This window comes from Prionailurus viverrinus, chromosome C1 (genome assembly GCF_022837055.1).
Source record: "Prionailurus viverrinus isolate Anna chromosome C1, UM_Priviv_1.0, whole genome shotgun sequence".
NCBI classification, from domain to species: Eukaryota; Metazoa; Chordata; class Mammalia; order Carnivora; family Felidae; genus Prionailurus; species Prionailurus viverrinus.
The window spans coordinates 106576324-106596481 of record NC_062568.1 but is presented as its reverse complement, the minus strand read 5'-3'; the positions used below and the strand labels follow the sequence as shown (position 1 = coordinate 106596481).

Here is a 20158-nt window from a genome sequence, read left to right as displayed (position 1 = left end):
TAGAGTTTCCAGGTACCAATTTTCAAGATGTTAAGTGCAAAAAGCCACGATAAAATATAAATTCACTGCATTCACTGTCATCCCACAGAGAGCAGAGTTCTCAGGAAAGGTAAGATTCTCATGGGGGAGCATGAAACGCTCCAGAGACTAGGAATATCCAAGAGGAAGGGAGGTCTAGACAGGAGGAAGAGAGGAGGTCTCCACACTCCAAGAGAAGGGGAAAGAATGGCTAGGGAAAGGGCACACAGAAGGCAGAAGGGACAAGGTTCAGAAGAACAAGTAAACTTATGACAGGATTAAATTCTGCAAAACCATATGTGGAGAAAACATTACTTAGAGGAATGGTATTTACAACGAATACGTTATTATAATAGCTTCAAGAATCCACACTGCTTTCACAAATGTCGGGTAAGATCTTCTAGAACTAAGATGACACAACAAGAGGGTGTTTTAAGTACAGTCTAATGGAAATCCCTCCCTAAAAAATTGACACAAAGTCTCTTCACAGAGCTTAAAACTAATTTAAATTGTATTTAGCAAAATTCAGATTACACTTTTTAAAAGGCTATATAATTTTGTTTAAACTAATAGCCATTTATAGCAAACCTAGAGGCAGAACCCTGGCTACTGAGGAAATGCTCTGGAAGTACTTCCTTACTACCACAGACCAGTAAAGCCAGCGCTGGCACCCAGATTTCACAGTCACACCTTACACATGCTGTGCATCTGCGACTCACCCAGCGTGGAGAAATACACTGTCTAGGTAAAAAAGTTTAACTGTTCGTCATTTCTTTTCTCTTTTTTCGAAAGGACTCAATTTCTCATCTACATATGGTTTTCATCGCAGTGACAGAATGATCTGATTCGGAGATACCACTAGCACAAGGGAAAGACTAAAGAGTGAAACTTAACTATACTTATTACTGTTTATACCACTTATTAACTAATCATACCCTGCCAATTCTTCTATACTCAATTTCCCAGAAACATTGTTTCATCACACATAAATCAAATTCTTATTCCCTGGCTAACTGCCAGTGTAGAACTCAACTGAAGCTGATTCTCTGCAAAATGTTCTGGAAAAAAAAAAAAAGCACCTCCATCACTTAATCTTACCTGTATATTCTATAAATATCTTCAGAACGACCCTTCCTTAATCTGAGAATCCAAGCTCCTGGGTTGGCCTTTAACTGAAAGTAGCCCTAGGGTAAGAAGAAAGACAAATTTTAGTTCTCATCAAAATGCTATTTCTGAGGAACAGTTACTTCCTTTTCTGAAGTATCAGTCACTTATATTTTATGTGTCATGTATGAAGAAGCTACAAAGCTCCAAAGCCAAGAAAAATGCTGTCAGCTCATAAGCTATGCATTTGCAGGGGCCAATTTGATTAGAGCAGAACATTCAGAATATGTTAGCATTTTTTTCAGGCTGACATATAATTCCAATGTATAAATTTAAGTAAACTTATGATTTTTATATTGACCAAACTGTCAATTATGAACTTTAATCCCACTTATGTTCAGAATGCAAACTGCTCCATCATAAATCATACTGCCCAAATTAGCATGACTCAATACCACCATGTGATGTACTAATGATTATTTACCAGATTGGCCATAACAATGGTATCCACAATGACTGGGTTGGCCGAAGTTCCTAATGTAAACTGCAGTCCTCGTGGGGGCTGGCCTGTGGTAATGTCATAGCAGTGACCTTCTAGTAAGAGGTACTCCAGTTCATACTCAGCGGCCACTATACTATCCACCTGCAATAGCAGAATTAAATCACTTGAAAACTACTTAGCAATAAAAAGAAACAAACTATTGACACATGCAACAACATGGATTTCAAATGCACTGTGCAAAGTGAACAAAGCCAGACATAAAGGGCTGCATACTCTATGGTCATATTTCTAAGAAATTCATGGACAGGCAAAACTATAGTGGCAGGAAAGGGAGGGGACTGCCTGCAAAGGGGCACAAGAGAACTTTCTGGGGCGATGGAAATGCTCTGTATCTTGACTGTGCTGGTGGTCAACAACTGTTTACAATGTTCAAAACTCAGATGGGCTGGAAAGAGGGAAAAAAACACAATAAGGAGGTTTTTGTACAGATGAGAGGATAAGACTGCCATCTAGGAAGGTAGTATTGGAAAAAGCATGTTAAAAAAAAAAAAAAAACCTGCCAAAAGAATGAACAGAAAAGAATACTACCAGGACTAACTTCCATGAGAAAATGAAAAAATAATGAGAAACAGTGAGAAACCGCAGAGAAAAAATGTAAATTTATCTTGGCCTTTAGGATATAGCTGAAAAGACTGCTATTTTTTTTTTTAATTTTTTAAAAAATATTTTTTTGAGAGGGAAAGAGAGAGAGCAAGCACAAGCAGGGGAGGGGCAGCGAGAGAGGGAGACACAGAATCCAAAGCAGGCTCCAGGCTCTGAGCTGTCAGCACAGAGCCCAATGCCAGGCTCGAACTCACAAACTGCAAGATCATGACCTGAGCCGAAGTTGGACACTTAACCAACTGAGCCACTCTGGTGCCCCAAAATATTGCTGTTCTAAATCCAAATATCCAAATGTATTTGAGGGCTCCATAATGGCATAAAATTCATGTTCCACACCAACTGCCTAAATTATTACTGATTCCTTGCAGAATATATAATATAATTGCAAGGTCTTGGGACAGCCTGGCTTTGGCTGATAAAAGGATTTTTTTTATCCCAAGCTGGTTCAGACTTGGCTCTGTCATCCTATCTAATGCTAATAACACACTATTTGGAGCTTAATATTACTGCTACACTAAATTCTAAAAGTTTAATAAGGAAAGCTAAGGAGTACACCTCCACGAAAGCACCAAGTCCTAGGCTCTGTGTTTTTAGTGGATACAGAGAAACCAGAGAAAGTCTAGGAAAGAACAGCAAAAATTCTAAGGACATGGAAGAGAGCTACTCTGCATCTGTTCTGTGCCTACTTGCACTGCTCTTTAGTGCTTTTTGTGGCCATTTTATAATCTCCTCAGCAAAAGTTCATTCTTCAAGGGCAACAACTCCACTTCCTGTTTGTTATAAATATGGTAGACAAGTTTGAGGCAGGGAATAAGGCAAGTGTGTACACAACACTCACCCCTAACTTAGCACCTGAGGGATTCTTCTTCACTCTAATGATAAGAGGGCTGAGAATTTCTCTAATAACTACCTTCAAGTTCCTGTTCTCCCAAGTCTGAAGAAGACAGAATGAGCAAACAGGCTTCAATTGTAGAATATATTTAGGGTAGACACAGAGACAGATGTCTTAGAAAGGAAGGAGGCCCTGAGATGCTGTAAGCTCCTTGTAAGTAAAGACCATATGTTTTGATTCCTTCGTTAATACACTCTGAACTAGGTACAGAGAGTGAGGGCTATGAAGAGACATCAGCAAACAACTCTTGTGAGCTCTCGGTCTTTGAAAATGGACTGGGGGAAAAGGACCACTTACCTTAAGTTATATGAAAATGAGTGAAAAAAAGAACAGAAAAACAGAAAAATCACCAAAGCCAAAAGCTGGTTCTTCAAAAATATCAACAAACCAACAAACTTTTAGTGAGACTGACCACAAAAAAAGAGAGGAAGAGCCAACTCACTGTAAGAAAATGCTATAACCAACTGTAAGCCAACAAGCTGTAACCTAGATAAAAGGGATAAATTCCTGAGACACAAAACTGACTTAAGACAAGATAGAAAATCTAAACAAATCCACAAAAAGAGACTGAACTGGTAACTTAAATATTTCCCAATTAGGCAAGAAAATTTAAAAGACATCTTGTTTGGAAAGAAAAAAATAAAACTACCTCTATTTGCAGATGACATGATCTTTTATAGGCTTGTATAATAAGAACTACAAAACACTGTTAAAAGAAATTAAAGACCTAAATAAATGGAAAGACATCCCATGTTCATGGATCAGAAAACTTAATGTTAAGATGGTAATATTCTTCAAATTGATCTAGGAATTTAATGCACTCTCTATCAAAATCCCAACAGCCTTTTCTACAGATATTAACAAGCTGATTCCAAAATGCAAAGAACCCAAAACAGTCAAAACTATTTTGAAAATGAGGAATAAAATTGGAAAACTCACTTACCAATTTCAAAACTCACAACAAAGCTACAATAAGACAAGTGTGGCCTAAGAACAGACACACAAATCAAGGAAATAGACCTGAGAGTCCAGAATTGAATTCATATTTAGGGCTAACAGATATCTGGCTAAGGTACCAAGACTATTCAGTGGAGACAGAACAGTCTTTTCAACAAACAGTGCTGTGACAAATGGATATTCACACGCAAAGAATAAAGCTATAACCGTACTTCACATCATATACAAAAATTAACTCAAAATGAATAAAAGACCTCAATGTAAGAGTTTAAAACTTTGAAAGTCTTATAAGAAAACACAGGAGTAAATCTTTGTGACCTGGGGTTAAACGTTGGTTTCTTAGGTATACTACCAAAAGCACAAGCAACAAAAGAAAAGGTCATTTAGATTTCATTGAGATTAGAAATATTTGTGCTTCAGAGGACATTTTCCAGAAAGTGAGATAGCTAAGAAAATGAAAGCGATTATTTACCAACCATATATTTGATAAGGGACTTGTTTCCAGAATATACAAAGAACTCTTATGACTCCCTCCACAAAATGGTAAGCAAATTTTTTAAAATAGGCAAAGGATTTAAACAGACATTTCTCCCCAAAGATGATATACAAATAGCCAATATACACATGAAAAAATGTTCAACATCATGGGCAGGAATGGAAAATGGTGCAGTCACCCTTGGAAAACAGTCTGGCAATCCCTCAAACAATTACACGTAGAATTACCATATGATCCACCAATTCTAAGAGAAATAAAAGCACATCTACAAAAACTTGGGACATGAATGTTCTCAGCGGCACTATTTATAATAGCCAAAAAGTGGAAACAACCCAAATGTCTATCAATGAATGGATAAATAGAACATGGTATGTCCATACAGTATTACCTGGCAATATAAAAGAATTAAATACTAATACATGCCACAACATTGATGAATCCTGAAAATAATAATTTAAAGTGAAAGAAGCCAGTCACAAAAATGTACGATTCTCTTTAGATGAAAAGTCAGAACAGGCAAATCTATAGAGATAGAATGTAGATTAGTGGTGGCCAGGGGTCAGGGGGCATGGGAAGTGACTGCTAATGGGTATGGAGTTTCTATCTAGTGGTGATGACTGCAAAATTTGTGAATATTCTAAAACTACTGAACTATATATACTTTAAAAGGGTAAATTTTATGATATGTGAAAAAATCTCAATGAAGCTGTTAAAAATACAACCACACATGAACATGGACATCTCAGAGTCCTGCCTGACTGAGATCCAGTCTGTTCAGTCAGAAACTACCACCACTTCTTAAAAAAAGGTTGTACACATGATTACATACACAGAAGCAATGATATTCTTACCTCTTCTAAATAAATATTATCAAGATCATATGGTGTTCTGACAGACTCCACCATCCAACTCTCAGGTGTGTTCAAATTCAGGGTGAACAGAGGAGACTGTGGCATATCCAAAAATTTTGCTATTGGACCCTTAGCAAAGCTATTGTCTGGAGTGAAAGAAATCTCTGGTTCTAAGACATAACGGTAAAAGCTGAAATTGGAAAGAAAAAAAAATGAGCCTTTTTAATATACCCACAGTCCTTAGGTTCCCAGGCATCCACACAAATCAAAACAAACTATATTTGGAAAGGTAGCCCCCCACACTGGGAAAAGGGTTTCCAAAACCATCTCTTGACCTAATTATGCCTCCTGTGGCTGTTGCAGATGCAAGATAAGGGCATGAGGGACAGAAATGAAAGGAAAGGTCATTCTTTCTGGGACTGCTAAGGGTGGCTGCTGTTAGAGGCACAAGATTTCCTAAGCACATGTTTCCCTTCAATGAGAAAAACACTTATTTTTCTCTTAAACACAAAGTCCTAAATGGTGACTGGGTTCTCAGGTGGGCCCTGGAAACACTATGCACAATAGTTTAAACATCTCTCCTGTCCAAGGACAACACTGGAAGCTGAGAGCCATTGAGTGACTTTGAAACAATATCTGAATTCACTTAGAATCTAATTTATAAAACACAGCACATTTGCATATAAGGAATTTCCCACAGACCCAGAAGATGCTACCCTATTACTATGAACAGCTTTTTATATAATTTTTTTCATAAATGACCATTCCAAGGTTTAGACAACACACAGCTAAGCCTGCCCTCCTTCTCAAGACACATGCAAATGGACCTCACCAAGTTTCCTCTGACAAATATACTACAACTTGAAATAATTCTGCTCCACTTTTAAGATAAAAAAAGACAGGCAAGTTTCTTCTTGCACCACAGCACATTTTTTTAACTAGGTAAATTTAATAGCTACATTGATCCAAATGTTTAAAATTAAACAATGACATAATTCTGAGAGAGGGATGGAGGCAGGGAAGAAGGAAGGAAGGAAGGAAGGAAGGAAGGAAGGAAGGAAGGAAAGAGGAAGGCAGGCAGGCAGGTAAGGCAAGGCAAGGCAAGGCAGGCAGGCAGGAAGAAAAGAAGGAAAGGCAGGAAGGAAGGAAGGAAGGAAGGAAAGAAGGAAGGAAGGAAAGAAGGAAGGAAGGAAGGAAGGAAGGAAGGAAGGAAGGAAGGAAAGGCAGGAAGGAAAGAAGGAAAGGCAGGCAGGCACACACGGTAGCTTGGGTTAACGCCACCTAAATGCTTCCATGCCCACACTAAGTTCTCAGAACTTCTGATTAAAGCAGAAATTTAGCAAACCTAAACATTCAGTAAATGATCTTTTCAAACATGAAGTCCAGCTATAAGCCCATTTGATCCTTAACACGCAATACCAGCTTTCAGATTTAGTACCACGTTTTCAACTGATTTCTTAAAGAGCTTTGTTTTACCTTTTTAAAGGCATGTCAGAAAGTTTTGACTGGCAGTTCATAAACACTCTTAGATTCATGTTGATCAGCTGGGTTAAAACCTAAAAGTGCAAACAAGAGACAAAACACATTTTCCTATAGTGAAACTAAATGATATTTGAGACAAAATATTTACATTTTCTCTTCAGAAATTTATCACTCTGACACTGAGTTGAGAGAACACCTCTTAATATCTCAAGAAAGACAGAAAGAGAATAATAGTCTGCAATGGAGAAATTTCTGGAAATCACAACTCTGGGGCACAATCTAAATCACACATACATTTCATTTGGCAAAAACATAGCAAGTGGGCTACTGCAAATTACTGTTCCCCATGTGTTGAGGCAACTGATGGATAATGGAGAGCTGTCTACAGAAGGAAAATTTTTAAATTTTTCTAATGTGTATTTATTTTTGAGAGAGAGAGACAGAACATGAACAGGGAAGGGACACAGAGAGAGGGAGACACAGAATCTGAAGCAGGCTCCAGGCTCTGAGCTGTCAGTACAGAGCCCGATGCAGGGCTCGAACCCATGAACTGTGAGATAATGACCTGAACTGAAGTCAGGTGCTTAACCAACTGAGCCACCCAGGCACCCCTACACAAGGAAAATTTTAAAGGTTCATCAGTGCAGTTTACATACTACAGTGAGAAAAATGCATATATATACACACACCCACAAAAAGGTTAGCTGATTACACATCAATAAAACTTTACCTTAAAAAAGAAATACAACTCAAAAAAAAAATGTTGAAGCAACTGTATTTTTGGCAGAGCTCCTAAATTTTCTTAAAACTGTAGTATCTTATACAAATGTACAAGACATGCTACAATTTTTAAATTGCTAGTTTTAAAAAAGGAAAATGATAAAGCAACATTCATTTATCTTTTTACCTCTTATTCCTTATAAATCAAAACATGGCATAAATAAAGTTAATTAAAAGACATCTTGCTCTGGGATGCCTGTGAGGCTCAGCTGGTTAAGCGTCCAACTTTGGCTCAGGTCATAATCTCACAGTTCGTGAGTTCAAGCCCCATGTCGGGCTCTGTGCTGACAGCTCAGAGCCTGGAGCCTGCTGTGAATTCTCTGTCTCCCTCTCTGTCTCTTCCCATTCCCTACTTGTGCTCTCTCTCTGTCTCAAAAATAAATAAACATTAAAGAAAAAAAAAAAATCTTGCTGTAAATAGGATTTTTTTTTTTAGTACATGAGGAAACCAACCAAACTTGTACCAACATCCTAAGGTTAGAAGGATGTTTCCAGAGCCACTATCAATTTATATGAAGACACTTGCTTCTTGATGCCCTGTGGCATTTTCCAATGCCCTGTGAAGATAACTACGGGAACAATAAGACTCTCAGAGAGTCACAGGACCTGTGACCACTTCAGATAGAGATGAGAACAGCCTCAGAAGCCATGCCTACCAAGAGCAACGGGGCAAGTCTCTGTGCTTCTCTGGTGACAGGGTCAATGACAGCCACGACGTCAAAGTACGTCTCCCCTTCTTTCGGCCTCATTTTAATTGCACTACAGAGATCAAAAAGACAAAACGTGAATCTCATGGAAAACAGGAAACAAAGTTAACTTTGTTTTTTTAAGGCCAACATAAGTTATCAGCCCTCTCAGCATTTCCAAAAACACTTTAGATCTAAAACAATAAGGCTACATGGTGGTTAACTCTGTTATTACATCTACCTCAAAGTTTGCAAAACCTGAAGATTCAAATTCACTCAAAATGAACCAAAAGATATGTGTTAATAGAGGAAAACCAGCTTGAAATTGTATTTAACCGAAAACTGCTAAAAGCTGATGTTTGTTGTCGACAATTACAAACATGCCAATTTTTTTTTCTTGACGAGAAGGGTATGCGGAGAGAAGAAATAACAGATTTTTTAAACACAAAGAACATTACAGAAAACTTGTGAGAGAAAAAAGAAAGAAGCATAAAATCTTGCCACCCCAACCCAACCATTCTGTGGCATTTTTCTCTGTAGACCTTCTCAAATGCCTGTATAAAGAGAGTAGCAATTTTATAACAATTTCCTTCCTTCCCCCACCACCTTATCATGATTTTTCCATACTGTTACACATCAAATATCCTGAATAGGAAAAAATCTTCTATTTACCCTGTGAATCTGCCATATTTACCCAAGCTATTTCTTATTGCTGGACATTTAGATGGCTTGCAGCCTGTAACTTCGTACATATACTTTTTTTCACACTGGAAATTTCGTTGGAGTGAACAAAGTCCTAGACATGAGATTACTGAGTCACAGGACACAAATATTTTTCTGGATGGGGTGTCTGGGTGGCTCAGTCAGCTGAGCATCTGACTTTAGCTCAGGTCATGATCTCACGGTTAGTGGGTTCAAGCCCCGTATCAGGCTCTGTACTGACAGCTCAGAGCCTGGAGCCTGCTTCAGATTCTGTGTCTCCCTCTCTCTGCCCCTGCCTCACTCGACTCTGTATCTCTCTCAAAAATAAACAAACATTTAAAAAAAAAAAAAAAGAATATTGCCAGTTTTCTCATTTAAAAATTAGCAAAATTCAGGGCACCTGGGTGGCTCAGTTGGTTAAGCGTCCAACTTTGGCTCAGGTCATGATCTCACGGTTCGTGAGTTCGAGCCCCAAGTCGGGCTGTTTGCTGACAGCTCAGAGCCTGGAGCCTGCTTTGGATTCTGTGTCTTCCTCTCTCTCTCTGCCCCTCCCCCACTCGTGTTCTCTGTCTCTCAAAAATGAATAAAACGTTAAAGAAAATAATAAAAAATTATTTTTCTGGATAATATGTACTGTTAATCACAAGTTCAGAAGAATTAAGCCAATTTACAAGGATATTAAGTTATACATATTTTGTCTTAATAAGTAAAAAACAGCAGCTGGTTAGATTGCAATTTGTACCCCCAAGATTTCTGGGGGAGAACCTGCATCTTCCCATCTGTGGTTTCCAGCTACACAGCCTCCCTATGAAGTCACATTGACTTAGATGACTTAAGAGAAGCAAGAACTTCTGATACATTTTGAAAAGAAATAAAGGTGAAAGAATTCCAAAACACATCCAATTTTCCAAAATCTTAACTGGTCAAATCAGTGCCTACCTTTGTGCTGAACAATGTTTTAATGTAGTTCCGGCGCTAACCACTACTATTCTGTGCAAGAATATTTACCCAGTGGGAGGAAAACAAAAGTACAAAATAAAATGTTAACTAAAAAAAACGTGTAAGTATAGTTTAAATGGTGATGAAGGTTATTTCAAATCCTAACAGTTTTGGAAATAACCATCGGAACAGCTTTGTGCCTGTATCAAAGCAGATGATTTCAATTTTTGACAAAATTAACAATTTCAGCCGCCAATAATTATCTTAAAATAACCGTTTTTTGTTGTTGTTTTTTTTTAACTCTACTACAGCTGTTCTCAAAATGTGGCTCCAGACCAGCAGCACCAGCTTCAGAAATCATCTGGTTTCTAACAGATTCTCCATTCTAGCCTGGATCAAACAGTCCAGTCAGATTTGATCCCCACAAGGACTGGATATCAGAAAGCATGGGTCAACTAAACCAAAGTCCAATCTACCCCAGACTAATTAAATTAGAATCATAAAGGAGCAGGAAGCAGGCATCTGTATCTAAAACCTCTAAGGTTTTAGTGGTATATCTAGATATATCAAGATATATAACCTGCCTGGCTACATATATCAACTGTAGAGGTTCTTTCTAAAGACAAGTTAATCTTAAGTCTAATCATGAGAAAACAACCTAGACTATGGGACATTCCACAAAATAATTGGCCTGGACTGTTAGAAAAAAGGGTCATAAGAGACAAAAAAAAACCAAAACAACAACAACAAAAAATAAAATAAAATAAAAACAAAAAGCAGGGAACAGTTCTGGATTTAAGGAGACTACAGAGACACACAGCAAAGGACTGCAATGTGTGATCTGGACCAAATCAAAGAACAAAACCATTTTCAAAGGTCATTACAGGGGCCTTAGAGAAAGGTGAATAGGACTGTGTGCTACTTACTATCACCGTATCAAGGCTAAATCTCTGAAATATGTTAATGGTAGAGATACCCCAAGTGTTCAGGAGACACATGCTGAGGAACTCAGACATGATGTGTAATGATGTCTGAAACAGACCTTCAAATGGTTCAGGAAAAATGTGAGTGCATGTATGCTTGTTCACAAACATACACACTGTATATACTATACATACATACACGACCCACAGGTAGATGACAGATAAATGTGGCACAATGTTAACAACCAGTGAACCCAGGTTGAAGATATTTGGGTGTTCACTGTAATAATCTTTCAACTATTCAGCAGCTTTGAAACTTTTCAAATAAAAAACTAAAAAAAACAAAAGGCAAGAACTTCATAATACTAAACTTATTTTTATTTTATTGAAAACAAAACCATTTTCAGTAAAAGATGAACGATACAAGTGTTCTAACAACCTGCGTTTATTCTTATCAGAAAATTACAACTGATCTGTCATTAAATGCTTTCTGTTTTCTAAAAGGGTACTGTCTAAATAAATTTCAGATTTAGAAATAAACGTCAGTGTTTATGCAACCAAGATCCCTTTATGAATTCTGCATATGAAAATGCATATATATGAAAAATAAACCGTGGACAAATTTGCCATTCCAGTAAGAACTATGTACACACTTCACATGGAAAAATAAAGGAGATGAGATACAGGCAACCTTAAGAGTTTATTCAAGAATATACATGAATTCAACATTAACTCTGTACCTATGTCTGTCTTCAAAAAACTGGTACTCAATTCTTGCATCTCCTTTTGGTTGAGCCGACAGGAGGGCATCCACCTTCATGACCAAGTCACTTGCCCTGAAAGACATGGTTGGTGAAGATTTAGCATCTCCTTCACCGAAGGTTTTTCCAATTATTGCTGAACATGATATAATCAGCCTAAGTAGTGAATACCAACAAGACGGTTTGAAGAATGTACGAACTTTTTACCAACAGGCATGGATGAGAAAAAGTACGATTTTGTAACTGAGTAGTTTCATAACCTTGAAAGAAGACACCGATTTGCCCATATGTGAAATGGGGATAGTAGTACCTACTTGGTATGGCTCTTGTGAACATTGCATCAGCTCAACAGAAAGCACCAAGCTCAGGGCCCATCCCGTAACAGACTGTCAGTTTGTGGTATTTACCTTCTCCCTCACCCGCTGCTAAACACCTCTAATAGTTTTTATGATTATTAGAGTAATAATTCACTGGAAAGAATTCAGAAAAAAAATGAGAAAACAGGGGCGCCTGGGTGGCGCAGTCGGTTAAGCGTCCGACTTCAGCCAGGTCACGATCTCGCGGTCCGTGAGTTCGAGCCCCGCGTCGGGCTCTGGGCTGATGGCTCAGAGCCTGGAGCCTGTTTCCGATTCTGTGTCTCCCTCTCTCTCTGCCCCTCCCCCGTTCATGCTCTGTCTCTCTCTGTCCCAAAAATAAATAAACGTTGAAAAAAAAAAAATTAAAAAAAAAAAATGAGAAAACAGATATACATATAATGCCCTTATCAAGAGTTAAGCACTGATGACATTTTGGTTCATAATTCTTCTATATTTTTAAACATATATAAATACATATATAATCATAAGTGGGATTATATTATTTAGTAACCTGCTTCTTCATTTAACAATATATTGCAAACATATACTACAAACATATTTTTGTTAGCTAATAAACACAGGGTGCATCAATATTTTCACTAATATGTTTATGGATAGGTCATAATCACCAACTGGCTAGCGAACATCCAGGTTGCTTCCTATTTCACTATTACAATTAGCGCTGCAGTAAACAATGTAGAAAAGTATTTCTGCTTTCCCTGACCCTTCTAAAGTTGATTTCTAACTAAGGAAGATCTTGAACTAAATCAGGAGACTTATAAAAAAGGTCGAATCTGCTGAACCAAGCACTGAATTCTAAGAATTCTAAAAAACACCTGTAACTATGTGAACTGGAATCAAGCCTATACATTTTCTCACTGAACCAAACAGCTATATCAAACTACCTCTCTGGTACTTCTCACTACTGACTCTGAATACATATAATCCAGGCCACTTGTTTCCTGTGATGTGTCAACACTGTCACAAAACACGCCAAGGGATGCTGGGTTGTATGGACTTGGCTGAGCAGGCAAACAACAAACTCCCTAAAAGTTCACAAAGCACTCTGATCAAACAGCCCAGAGCTGAGCTTCAGAAAGCTAAGGATGGCCTTGTGGCTGCAGGTCTGGGCCATGAGTGAAAGCTGTGGCTGTCAAAGCGGGCCACTCCAAGGTGGTGCAGCTATGGCACTACTGAAAGCTCTAGGCAAGCAAGGTAATTCTGAGAGCCCGAATAGTTTTAGTTTATCTTTAGGTAGCCCTGGGACTACCTTATTTCCCTCAATCCACCTAGGAGAGACCCAGAGCCACTTCTCTTTAGTAAAAGGCAAGTCTCTGGTGCACAGTCTGGCAATCATGTAGTCCACAAAGACTTCACAGAGAGAGGGAATGGTCCAAGGACACACCACACCAAGCCTATGCCCGTGACATGATGGCTTCGAGACATGGGAACACCTCCTAGCCTGCATCAGAGAAGTGTTTCACAGGCCAGAACAAGGGGTATCACTGAAGAGCCAGTGAGGTAGAAGGAAACCTCCTTATCTGTAGCCCCACTACTGACTGAGATGAAAAAAGATTCCTTCCCCTATCACACAAGGCTTGGCAAAGGGACTACTCTGGCAGCTATCGAGGTCAGTTCTTCACTAAGACATGTATCTTAAACCCTGTGGCATGAGGGTATGTGAAAGAGATGAAGAAAAAAAACAGAACTTTTAAATTGTGTATCCTCCAACTACTCATCAAAGAACACTACAATTGAGTGAAAATACAACTTACAGAATGGGACAAAATATTTGCATCTCATCTATCTATAAAAGATCAATAGCCCAAATATTTACATATTTCCACAGAACTCATATAAGTCAATAATAAAAAAAAACACAATTAAAAATGTGCAAAGTAGGGGCACTTGGCTGGCTCAGTGGGCATGAAAGTCTTGATCTCTGGGTTGTGAGCTGGAGCCCCACACTGGGTGGAGAGATTACTTAAAAAAAAACAAGGTACAAAGCACTGAATGGATATTTTTCCAAAGATATTCAGATGTCATCACTAATTGTTAGGGAAGTGCAAATCAAACCACAAAGAGATACCACTTCAGATCCATTAGAGTATTACCAAAAAAACCCAAAAAATAACAAGTATTGATGAGGATGTGGAGAAATTGGAACCCTTACACACTACTGATGGGAAAGTAAAATGGTACGTCCTCTGTGGGAAAACATGATGGTTCCTCAAAAAATTAAACATAAAATATATCCCTCCTACTACATTCATTTAATATTTAATACAAGAACCATGTGTATATGACCTATGGGCCCTCGTTATGGGTCCGTAACGGACCTATGGGTCCACACCAGGGACATGGACCAGTTAAATAATTCATTTTCTTCCCATTGAGAAATAACTCATTAAAATACATTAGCTAACAAGAACACTGAAAGAATTAAAATAAATATTAAAACCACAACAACCAATTCATCACCTATGCAGGATACAAGAGAAACAACTCATTATTCTATGCTAATAAATAAAGGAAAAGAAGCATTTAGCCTACTTTCCTTTCCTGAACAAAATAAAACAAATGAGGGAAAGTACCTCTTTACGAAAGTATTCCAAGGTTAAAAACAAAAAACAAAAAACTAAAAAAAACCCCTCACCTCACCCCTCTACTTTTGCTTATGTTTGAAATTTTCCACAACCAAGAAAAAACAAAAGAGACCTACTTCAGTTCTTTAAATAAATTAACTTGTTTCAACAGAAGCAAAAGTAAACACCTGAACTGAAAAGCATTATTATATGTTCAAGCTGAAAATAAAACACCATGAAATAGGAAGCACAAGGAATGTTCAATTAACCCAGCCCCTATGGTATGCACTAATTAATTTCTTCCATGGCAAAACGTACACATCTTCTTCTACCCGAAGCTGTTGAATATGGGATTTGATTTTCTGTCCTGAAGTTTTTAAGATGATATTTTCTAGGAGGTGGAAATCGTCTTGATTAAAGAGTTCACCGTCGTCCAGCGGCCCAATGATCTGTGAAGAGGAGCAGCATGGTCAGTGCTAGAATCAGCAAGCTGTAAAGAAGCCCTCTGTGGTCGTCTGGCTATCTTAGAAGCCTATCAGGGTAAAGACCTAAGACATGTATACATCTAATAAAATCAATGAAAAAGGCAAAAATTAAACCCAAATCAATTCATCCAGTTATTTATCAATTCCTCAACCACACAGAGTGTACACTTGTATATGTCACAATATTTTTAGTCAGCAACTCTGAAGTAAAACAAAATAGCAATAAAGTTTTCATTAATTCTCACTGGATATAAATAATAAAACTAAATGCAGTGCGGTGAAGTTTTTAAGATGTTTTTAAGAGATGCAGTGTGGTGAGTGACAGACAGCAGAGATTTCACCCTCTGTGCTAAGAGTTTAAAGTTTGGTATGCCCCCCCGGCCCCCCGAGTCTCATGTCTATGGCTGCAGATATGCATGAAAGAGTCTAAGCCTGCACCAATGAAGTTCACAGAGACTGCACAACTATGAACACGGTCCCCACAGGGGATGAATACTTCACAGATCAAAACTTTATCAGCTTATTCTCTGAGAGACACCACACTCTCGTCACTATACACAGGACAGGACATAATAAACAGTGGGAAGGTTTTACACAAGAACACTTGTAACAAAAGCAAGCCTCCTCTGAAATCAGGGTGCAGAAATTATCATCAGCACTGCATAAGCCCCATTCCCCTCAGGAAAAGAGTGACTCTGTTTGAAAAGTTAGTTTACTAGCTTCAGGGAACACCGCCAACACTGTTCACTGATCTAATTTGAGGTCAAGCTTGTCTCAGAACAAAATCCTCACCCTTCCATTGCTGATCACTGCCCTCTGTCCCTTCTTCAGCTTCAGAACATCCCTGCAGTACATGGCATGAGACAAAATGAAATCCATTTTGGAAGACTCAAAGACCTCTTTAAAAAGACTGAAATCCATGCCCTAGGAAAGTAATTGTTATTAAGGAAAAGTAATTGTTATTAAGCAAGCCATAAAAATGAATAATCATAATGAATAAATCACAAAATACTCTTTTAATGGAAAGTCAGAACAAAATTTTAATAATTAACATTATGATGTTTCAATTCTTCACTCTTCCCATTTTCCCCCACCCTCCCACTTATCAAGTAATGCTTATTTTCTGTTCCTATTCTTTTATGTGATTGTTCAACTGGCAAATTATTCATCACACCTTTATTCTGCATTTTAAAATCTTGCTAATTTCAAGGGTCTTTTTTCTGACTGAAACATCAAGTACACCATCATTTTATAAGAATTTTAAAACTACAAAACAGTCCAGGGCCGCCTGGGTGGCTTAGTCAGTTGGGTGTCCAACTTCAGCTCTGGTCATGATCTCATAGTTCGTGAGTTCGAGCCCCACTTCGGGCTCTGTGCTGATAGCGCAGAGCCTGAAGCCTGCTTCAGATTCTGTGTCTCCCTCTCTCTTTGACACTCCCCGGCTCACACTTTGTCTGTCTCTCTCTCAAAAATAAACATTAAAAAAAAAATTTTTTTTTGAAAACTACAAAACAGTCCAAAAGGTAAGTAACTTACATGATGAATACATGTGGGCCTATATCAGAACACATTAAGAACACATAAACCCCTAACTTTTAAGAAACTTCAATCATTTTGCTATATAGACAAATCAAAATATTGCTCATCTTTTAAAAACTATATAAAATATAAACTTATATGAATCATATAAGATATGAAACTTTATTTAAAAATATTAAAAGTAGTGAACAGAATGTGGCAGAATTGTTATTTCTTGGAAAGATTCTTCCAAACTAAAAGAAATCCTCTGAAACTCAGTACTAAAATAAAAAATCCCGATCATGAACAAGATGCATCAGCCCACGGGAGTGAACTTCTGTGGAAAGTAACAGAACAAGGCAGCCCTATGCAACACACAAAGACTTACCCCAACAGAGAACCCCCCGATGTCAGCTCCTGCAGCCAAGGCCTCTGCAGTCTCCTCCTTGGCCATTTTTGTGATGAAGTTCTTAGCAGAGTTGGACGTCTGTGTTTGGAGAGCTGCCCAGATGGCTCTGGAGATCTGAGTGTTCTTATAACTTATATCTTCACTAGGATTATTGATCATGCTTATTCTAACATTGTTACTGGATTTCTATTTACAAAAGGGGAAATAAGAGTTATATGGTAGATGTTTTAAAATTTAAAAGTGGCATTAACATTAGTCATAGTCCAGTAAGTAGCAAATACAATCTCTCTTAAAAGTGTTCAGCAGTTCTCTTCTGCACACAGAATAAAATTAAAATGTTATAGCCAGGCTTTCAAACCCCTACATGAACTGGTCCCCAGCCTACCTTTCATTTCTTACCATCCCTGAAAATACAGCTCCATTACAGACCATCAGAGTCCTGTGTTCCCCAAAACACTTTGTATTATTCTAACATACTCCATGCTTTATGTTGGCATGCAAATTCCAAGTCTATCCCATCTTTCCTTTCCTCAGCCCAAACCAATCTTCAGGCTTCTGTTCAAACACCTCTTTGTTCACATGGCCTTTCCAGATTCCTAGTAAAAATTGATCTCTCCCTGATTAAAAAGACAATAATCCGTGTGGCAGAAGAGATCTGGGACCCATAAAACCTTGTGTCATGACCACAAGCAACAAAAATTCATACTAATGTGTTATCTAAAGACAAATACAAAAATAGTCATAGCAGCTTCTTCAGAATAGCCCCTAACTAGAAAAAGATGACATGGTCCATGAAATAGATTAAACAAACAAAACTTGGTGGTATAGACATACAATACAGCACAGCGAAAAAGAACTAACTACCACTATTGGTAATATCATGGATAAATCTCAAAATGCTGAGTAAAGAAAACAAACAAACATATATAAGATTCCATTTAAATAAAGTAAAAAATAATCAAGAAGAGGGAACAGGGAGCAGGGTGATGGCTTTCAGGAATTCAATAATTCTCTATTTCTTGACTGAGATGGTGGCCACCTGGGTGTTCCCTTTGAGACACTATGTATCTTATGATTTGTGCACTTCTTTTGATCCTATATTTTACTTCAGTTAAAATATATTTTTTTTTAATTTCAATTCTCAGGGCGCCTGGGTGGCTCAGTCGGGTAAGCATCTGACTTCAGCTCAGGTCATGTTCTCACAGTCCGTGAGTTCGAGCCCCACAGTGGGCTCTGTGCTGAAAATGCAGAGCCCACTTCAGATCCTCTGTCTCCGTCTCTCTCTGCCCCTCCCCCACTCTCACTCTCTCTGAAAAATAAACATTAAAAAAAAAAAAAAAAAAGAATCTATTCCCTTAAATAAAGTCTGAACACTCCAGTCTCCTCTATTTTCTCACCAGAAGACAGACCTTCGAAGAAACAATGCTCCTTTCCCTCAAGCACTAAGACAGCAGGATAGCTGCCTTCCGCACAGAACAGTAACATCAGTACACAGAGTGGAGGTGTAGACACTTGCCTGATGTTTAATAGCATCATACAGTAACTGTCTTCCAGAAGGGCTATCAAAATCTCCAACAATCCAAAAAGTTACAGGCCTAATGAAGGAATCATCTGTATAAAAAGAAAACAACATACTGAGTCGGAGGGAAAAAAGCACATTCCACATTTCAGTATTGTTCTTAAGCCAAATAATTTCTGAAAACCATGCAAAAAATAAGAAAATGATGTTTAATAAAAATACAAAGCAGAAGTAGTGAAATTTCTCTACTAGAACGAAAGCAGGGTAACCTTCCAATTGGCTTAATTACAAGCTAGGAACATGCACTTATTAATTCTACTATGGTTTAGGCATCTGTTAGCATGTACAATGAAACATGTGGGTAACAGATCACAGTCTTGAATCATATGGATTTGTAACTTTCTGAAATAGAATTCTTTGCAAACATTTACACAAATTTTGTCTGCATTTGAAAAATTATCTACTGTTATCCACAGGTTCTAGAAAGGTCACAATAAAGTATCAATAAATTCTAAATCACAATGCTGCCTGAAACCACATAAGATAATTAAGAAAAGAAACAAAACATTCTAAAGTTTAAAGTTACCATAGATTTCCTTGGAGGACATTCCTAGACAGAGGTAAAGGAAAAAGAGTAGAAGAAAATGTCATTGCTATAACTGATGCCTACCGTAAAGTCAAAATTTTAAATAATGTCTAACATGATCAATCTTCTCTCTGCTCCGTAGTCCCCCTAATGGTACAGCACTGTTCCAGGGCCCCTCAGAACCAATTTTCTTGAACCAAATGGAGCAATTGTTTTTATTCACATAGATCTAGGAAGCCAGAAATTCTCTCTAGGAGAAGACTAAAGCATAGATAAAAATAGCTGCCTAGGGGCAATGATCTCACAGTTTATGAATTTTAGCACAGAGCCTGCTTGGGCTTCTCTCTCTCTCTCTCTCTCTCTCTCTCTCTCTCTCTCTCTCTCCCCCCCCCCCCCCCCGTCCTCCCCCGCTTGCATAGGCATGGGCATACTCTCTCTCTCTCTCTCTCTCTCTCTCAAAATACATAAATAAGCATTTAAAAAAAAAGAGCTGCCTTAAATGACAGTCAGTGCTCTGAAGGAGTAATAAGTGGCTAGAGGGGGAAAACATCTGTCTGCCATTAAAATATCATTTCACATAACTTTAGCCTAACTAGCTGATTCCATATTAAAATCAGTTTTAAAATATGCACAAGGAGGGGCGCCTGGGTGGCACAGTCGGCTAAGTGTCCGACTTCAGCCAGGTCACGATCTTGCGGTCCATGAGTTCGAGCCCCGCATCGGGCTCTGGGCTGATGGCTCAGAGCCTGGAGCCTGTTTCTGATTCTGTGTCTCCCTCTCTCTCTGCCCCTCCCCCGTTCATGCTCTCTCTCTGTCCCAAAAATAAATAAACGTTGAAAAAAAAAAATGAAAAAAAAAATATGCACAAGGATTCCTAGAACCAAGTTTATCCTATAAACCCTAAAAAAATTAAATCAGTGTTGTCACTGAAGAGGTAAGTCAAA

At 38.2% G+C, this 20158-nt stretch overlaps 1 protein-coding gene across 2 annotated transcripts in view; it reads right to left on the bottom strand.

Annotated features, from left to right (window-relative positions):
* Nucleotides 1–20158, bottom strand: part of UGGT1 (UDP-glucose glycoprotein glucosyltransferase 1) — a 112446-nt gene that overhangs the window by 25641 nt on the left and 66647 nt on the right. The window contains exons 21-31 of one of the 2 annotated variants that reach the window (XM_047870680.1): nucleotides 19215–19238; nucleotides 18626–18720; nucleotides 17089–17295; nucleotides 15975–16106; nucleotides 15016–15146; nucleotides 11736–11831; nucleotides 8402–8504; nucleotides 6960–7039; nucleotides 5484–5673; nucleotides 1607–1765; nucleotides 1117–1202 (exon numbers count right to left, since the gene is read on the bottom strand). In XM_047870680.1, coding sequence (XP_047726636.1) covers nucleotides 1117–1202; nucleotides 1607–1765; nucleotides 5484–5673; nucleotides 6960–7039; nucleotides 8402–8504; nucleotides 11736–11831; nucleotides 15016–15146; nucleotides 15975–16106; nucleotides 17089–17295; nucleotides 18626–18720; nucleotides 19215–19238 — 1303 coding nt within the window. The remainder of the gene's footprint in view (nucleotides 1–1116; nucleotides 1203–1606; nucleotides 1766–5483; nucleotides 5674–6959; nucleotides 7040–8401; nucleotides 8505–11735; nucleotides 11832–15015; nucleotides 15147–15974; nucleotides 16107–17088; nucleotides 17296–18625; nucleotides 18721–19214; nucleotides 19239–20158) is intronic. The other variant, XM_047870681.1, reaches the window with a different exon arrangement.